At 36.7% G+C, this 6,603-nt stretch overlaps 1 protein-coding gene across 1 annotated transcript; it reads right to left on the bottom strand.

Moving 5' to 3' along the window:
* Positions 1-1,161: 1,161 nt before the first annotated feature.
* Positions 1,162-4,378, bottom strand: LOC137744023 ((-)-germacrene D synthase-like). The gene is made up of 7 exons (XM_068483884.2): positions 4,184-4,378; positions 3,444-3,705; positions 2,969-3,344; positions 2,652-2,873; positions 2,403-2,541; positions 1,947-2,192; positions 1,162-1,641 (listed from the first exon to the last, which is right to left on the bottom strand). The coding sequence occupies exons 1-7, from the start codon at positions 4,313-4,315 to the stop codon at positions 1,348-1,350; spliced, it is 1,671 nt and encodes a 556-aa protein (XP_068339985.2). The 5' UTR covers positions 4,316-4,378; the 3' UTR covers positions 1,162-1,347.
* Between the last annotated feature and the right edge of the window lie 2,225 nt (positions 4,379-6,603).

The following is a 6,603-nucleotide window of genomic DNA, read 5'->3' as shown; positions in this document are numbered from 1 at the left end:
TCATCCGAATACAAATATTAACAGGTTGGGTCGGATCGGGTTAACAAATTGAATTGAAAATATCAGGTTTAACAATTACTATTCAATAGAGTGGGGATTCAATTATCAATTGTCTCCACACTGAAAGTGCTCTAATAATCCAATAAGGCGGTGTATTCACTTGACAATTCTCATCCGGTGTATGAGGTCTGGATGATTATGCTTTAGCAGGTGATATGGGCCCCACAGTCTGTAAGCTTCCACCGCCTCTGTTATCCCTGTTCGTGAGTTGACCCTCGCTTTGGCTCATTACTGTGCTGATCTCCCTTTGTTGATGTCGCACCCTGGTACCTTCCCTGCTTGTCCCAACTAGTCTTCTTTCCCCTCGATGCATGGATGATAGTCTTGTAATATCCTGCTCATAGCGCACTGGGGCAGTTCTAGTCCACTCACCATACCTGGCCATTCCCCCCCTTCCTTTGACATCAAAACAGTCAGAGTTTGCATGGCCAATTCTGCTACATCTGTAACAGAAATCTTGCAACCTTCCATAACGAAACTCAATCCAGGAATCCTTGTTGTTCGATCTTGGTAGCCAATATCCAGTTACCAGGGGGTTCTTAGTATTACAAGGACTTAAGGGTTAATTAATTTTAGGAAGAAAATAAGAACACTTTAAAGCTAATTGATCAAACTACATAGTACTGTAGTCTAGTAATATTTCTCTTTACTTATAATTGAAATGTCTAATGTTCAATTCTTGCAAAAAACGAGTTTAAACCACATTATTATGGCTAATCCAATTTGAGGTTTTGCGTTTTGCCAACTCTTACTTCTTAATGTAGATAATATCGTCTTCTTAAAAATAAAAAAAATAAAAAACTAACTTATTGATCAAAAGTCCGACACATCGTTCCCAAAGTTTGCGATCACATGTCGCACCCCAACCATCGTTCCCATCACCAAGGCTTGCAGCTCCACTCCCGTCTTGCTGCACCGCCATATCGAATATGCGTTTTCCTTGCCATTGAGTACAAAGTTAACAGTGCACTTTCAGTTGTAATACAAGATGTCATGTCGAATCTGCGTCCAAGTTTTGGCACCAACAGCTATACATTCATGTTCTAACAGCTATAGATTCATGTTCTAGTGTGGTATTGGAGTTAAATAAATAATATATGATTTATTCCAACTACATAGAAGTTCTTTTATTAATCATAAAATCATAATATGGAAAGCAAACACACAACCCAAATTACATTTTTACAGTCTTAAGGGATGGTAGCTAGCTCCTTATTATTTGTAGCCAACTTGGGCACTGGAGCCATACTTTCAAAAGAAACATCACGATAAGTGGATATTTTAGGCTCATAAAGCCACGGGTTCCACTAATGTAGAAGCTATAAGATCTTTTAGCACACCCTTAGCGTTAGTGTAGCCATTTTCACACTTGTACACAACATCCATGACCCGAGCAAAATTGAGAATACGAATTAGCAGGGGCATGGGGACAGCGGTAGGGTGGAGGCACGCTTCGTTTATGTCCTTCCATGCATTATTCACTTGTCTTTGAAGTTCGATTATCGCTTCTTCTTGTGTGGCACCATATTTTCTCATGTAACAGTTCACAGCTGAGACCAAATGTTCTTTCTCTTGCTCAAACTAGTCAGGCATGACGATTAAGATAAAAGAAGACCATTAATACAAGTATTAACGCAATCATAATAGTAGTACTTTCAAGATTTCAGTTAGCGGTTCAACAATCCACTACTAATGGGTCAAGCAGTGATACTATTCCAACTTAACCACTTGTTAGCCCAGTAGGCATAGGCTTTTGTATAAAAGCATCCAGTGCAATTAGAAGTGGAACCAATTTTATGAGTTATATTTTATTATGTCTGGTGTTTAGTGTGAGACTTTACATTCTACATTACTCATTAATACTATTTACATATATGATTAAGTACCTTATGGTCCACTATGTCATCCATAAGTCTGGCAACTGTTGATGCAGCCTTCACTGCTTGAGGGGAAGTTAACAACCAATCAAAGGAGTCTATTGTAGCTTCTTCCATTCCAACAAACGATAAGGTTATTAGCAACGCGTAGCCATTGGTCACCATTGCTACAGACATGTACTCATCCAATGATGGCAAGTGCTTCTGGCGGAACAATTTTGCTTCATCGAAGAAGCCTCTAACTTGGTTTTTCATCTGGCACATACCAGATCAAGAGATTATATTAATTCTTATCGTTTCTACTTTTAATTAATATTGATATATAAAGATTATTATAAATAATTATTTGTTTCTATACATATTGTGAAGTATTTGCAACACGTTTTTCTGGCCTTGTAACAACTTTAGACTCAAAATTAAGTCTATATATATATATATATATATATATATATTGAGGATTATTACCGCTTCTCTTGCATGGTGGATGCGATATAATTTCCCCTCGTGCGCAAGCTTTTCATGAATTTCACTGTATATATTCAACAATGCACGATAGCAAAGTTTCATATACTCTGGTAGTTGATCTATGGCTGAGACATCCCATCTGATCAAGTAATATATAAATTAGTTGTGCATAATTTAGTTTTCTGTTTTGATCAGATGTAAGGTAAGATAGTTTATATAAGAGAATTTTAACTAATGATATATTCATACCTCTCAATAGCTTCAGTAAAGAGCTCTAGTTCTTCAAATGTTCCATGAGCATCATAAATGTCATCCATAATGGATGCTATAGCGGTAACTTTGCATAATATCCTCCTAGCAAAGGAATATTGAGGCTGAAAGTAGACTGACAAACTCCAGCAGAAGTAGACCTCAACCAATCTGTCTCTTGCAAAAGGTAGCTTGTTTGGCACGTCCAAGTCCTTCCACCACCTAAGTTACAAAAATAATTATTTATTAGTAGCTAGAGGTGGGGAATTCATCTCTTTAGTAAGTGATGTATATGGATAAATAAGGAATTAATTTACCTTGTGATTTCGCTTAGTTCTTTCTGATGGACTCGTTGCAGTCGGTTGAAATCCAACTTAGCGAACATTAGGAGAGTTTCATTCGGTGATTCTCTTAGTTCCTGGTAGACTGACAAGTAATACCTTGCTTCAACCCTCGGTAAACCCTTTCGGAGCGGTTGATTTAAGGCATGGGTTACTGCTTTTGCAAGTGGGGGGCTTAAACGGAATGTCGCCGACTCAAGATTAGTCCTGGTGAAGGTTAGAGCCTCATCTAGTATCTCCTCTCCATGTATCCTAAGGTGTGTGGCTTCATACAAGCCTAGTAGTCCTGCAACATCATCAACGAGTGACTCCTTGAATTTTCCATCACCGTCCTTGAACTTGTTGAATAAGTCTGCATGACCAACAAAATGGAAAATTCAGAACCTCAAGAAGCATTTAGATAAAAAAAAAACAAAATATATGACCAGACCACCATCCGAGATTACTTTACCGCATGAAATGTTATAACCTTGTTGTCTAAGCAATCGAAAACGAAGAGCGGCAGTGTACAGGTCATCCAAATCATAAGAGCTCTTGTGAATTTTCTGTAAAATTTCTTCAATTTCATTTCCAAAATGGTAGGACACACCTAAATGCTGAATGTCATCAATCAAGTTCAGCTTTTGGGAAACATTTTCAAGTGATGTCGTTAGCATCCTTCTCACTTCTTCCTTCAGTTCTTGTACATGTTGTTCAAGTTCAGCATCCACTTCCTCCACAGGATCATATTGATTTAAGAAAAAAGAAAACGCATAACCTTTATGATATGTTTGAATAAGGAGGTTTCCAAGTACCAAAAGATATAGACTACAATTGATATAAGATGATTATAAGTCTGGTAACACATTAGAAAACACATAACCTTTATGATGTCAATTTTTAAATTGTACACATTGAGAAAAGAGAGGCACCTAGCCTGAAATAGTTATTGCATGACAGTTTTCATGACTTTAAGAACTTGTTTTTCCAAAAAAAAATAAAATAGCGTGTGAATTTAACTTTGGTAGTTAGATTCGCAGCATGTTTGCCACGTTAAGGAAAGGAAAGATAAAATGATTTCGAATCAGTAGCATTTTAAATGATTAAAGTGCTCTTTGATTATTTTCCTCTTTGTTTAAAATTACAAATTTAATTTTCATAATAATATAGTGTTCAAATTAATAGTTTATTGTAGTAGGAAAGAAGTCTTACCAAAGAAGCATATGACAGAAAATGATCACCCCAAATGCTGGGAGAAAAAGTGGCTGAAGGCTTAGGCCGATGAACATCAAAAGTGTCATTTGGGTTTGAAGATTGAGATAGTGGAACTTCCACAGAAGACATATTTCAAAGATTGTCTGAAGCAAACTAGCCAAGTGTTATTGCTTTTGTATCAAGTGCTGGTGTGAGTTCAGGAGCTCATAAGCTTTGCTATTTATAGTATCGTTGACTAGCTACCGCACCCACTGGAAAAAAATAGGGTAAAGTACAAAAAACTACCTCAACTATTAGTGTGCGATACTTTCATATCTTATCTTTTAAAATTGACAATGTCATACCTCATCTTTAGAATTTAGTCCAATGTTACACCTTCCGTTACTTGGCCGTTTACTTTTCAGTTAAATACTGATGTGGATTGATTTGAGGCCCACTTTCTATTAAAAAATCATTAAAATATTATTAAAAACTAAAAAAATTATTTAATATTTTTTAAACATTAAAATAAAAATAAAGTAAAAAAAAAAAAAAACCCTCAGTTTGTCCCTCCCCTCCCCCCTGCTGTCTCTTCTCCCCATCTTCATTTTCTTCCCCTACCTGCAACCCCGAAAAAAAAAAAATTAAATAAATATTCCAATTTGTCTTCCTTCTCTCCCCACCCCCTCTTCTCCCTCCTGCAATCCAGAAAAAAAACAAAAAAAAAAAACCCAGATCCCGTCGGCAAGAAGATGGGTGCGCGGAGAAGGTGGAGGATGGGTGCGAAAGAGGATGTGGAGAATGGATGAGAGTGGTGGATTTGGGGTTCGCAAGGGGTTGGGTTTTTGCGCAGGGAGGGGGGGAGGAGACGAACTGGGTTCGCTTTGGATTTGTTTTTTTGTTTCTATTTCTTCTCTCTGGGTTGCAAGGGGGACAAACTGGGTTAGGTTGGGGTTTTTTTTATTTTTTATTTTTCTTCTTCTTCTTCCTCCTTCTTCATCTTTCTGGGTTGCGGGTGGTTTTTTTGCGCCGGGGGGGGGGGGGGGGGGGAACTGGGTTGGGTTGGAATTTTTTTTTTTTTCCTTCCTCTTCTTCTTCTTCTTGGGGGGGCGGGGGGTTTTGGTTGAAGATTAAGCAAGGAAGAAGATGAAGATGGGGAGAGAGAGAGGGGGGGAAGGGACGAACAGAGGGAATATTTTTTTTTTTTTTTTTTTTTACTTTTCTTTATTATTTTTAGTTTTTAATAATATTTTATTAATTTTTTAATAGAAAGTGGGTCCCGAATCAAGTCACGTCAGCATTTAACTGAAAAGTAAACAGCCAAGTAACGAAAGGTATAACATTGGACCAAATTCTAAAAATGAGGTATGACATTGTCAATTTTAAAAGATGAGGTATGAAAGTGTCGTGACACCAATAGTTGAGGTAATTTTTTGTACTTTATCCAAAAAAATATATATAGAAAACTTCATTTTAATCATTGACAAAGATGATTTTTAGATTAAAACCATGAGTAAGATTACTAATTTAGTATTATGTTTTACATTTTTTTGGGTCAAATTATGTTTTTCATTTTCATTTTTATTGATTTAAAATATATTTTTCTTAACAGGTAACGGGTCGGGTCATATGACCTGATAATATTATCGGGTTGATTTTGGGTCAGGTCATATTACCCGTTTACTTTAAAGGAAATTACACGACACGATCCGTTAAGATATCAGGTATAACACGAAAGTGACACGAACACGAGAAATACGACAAGAATGTCTAGTCTAATATAAATCATTAAAATAACAAATAAACACGAGCACAAAAAATATGACTCGTTTCTTGTTTAAAGTCCCACAATCAGCCCCATTTCAAAATACGTCACCCTTCAAACCTACATGTTTCATTCTATGTGTGTAAATCGTGTCTTATAAGGACCAACACTTGGTGCTCACGTTTTTTGTGAAATTTAAGAAGGATTGAAGGTGAACAGTCAACTAACGCATCTTCCAGCTCCATTATATCACTCACCCTCTCCTGACACTGTTTACGAGTGGCTCAGCGTGGCCAAAACATTTTCTGAGACGTGGACGCAGAGAAAACGTCGGTAATTTTACATACCTTCCTTATCAAACTCATTCGACAATCCTCATCACTGATTTTTGGATATCTCGTTTGTTATGAAGTTTCAAGCTTCAAAAACAAACTTCTTAACGTGTCAGATCATATCATCAATATATGGTCGAATTTGAGTTTAAATTGCATTACTTGTTAAGTTAACCGATGGACACAGCACAAAAGATTAAAATAAAAAATAAACACGAACACAAAAATCATGATTCGTTTCTCAGGGGCTTATCAAGTAATTACACTTTAGATAGAAACATGTGATGTCGTCCTTCTCCCACACAACACCTTTCAATCCATTTATGGGCCCATGGCATAAA

Source organism: Pyrus communis, chromosome 12 (assembly GCF_041283825.1).
Source record: "Pyrus communis isolate YQ-2024b chromosome 12, ASM4128382v1, whole genome shotgun sequence".
NCBI lineage: Eukaryota > Viridiplantae > Streptophyta > Magnoliopsida > Rosales > Rosaceae > Pyrus > Pyrus communis.
The sequence above is the reverse complement of the archived record's forward strand: the minus strand, read 5'-3'. Positions and strand labels throughout refer to the sequence as shown.

Bases quoted from the DNA above. Each gene is read 5' to 3' on its own strand.
- LOC137744023 (XM_068483884.2), bottom strand. From the start codon at position 4,315: ATGTCTTCTGTGGAAGTTCCACTATCTCAATCTTCAAACCCAAATGAC. The intron at 2,542-2,651 runs GTATGAATATAT...TTACTTGATCAG, and splicing joins TTTACTGAAGCTATTGAGAG to ATGGGATGTCTCAGCCATAG. The intron at 1,642-1,946 runs GTACTTAATCAT...ATGCCTGACTAG, and splicing joins ATGACATAGTGGACCATAAG to TTTGAGCAAGAGAAAGAACA.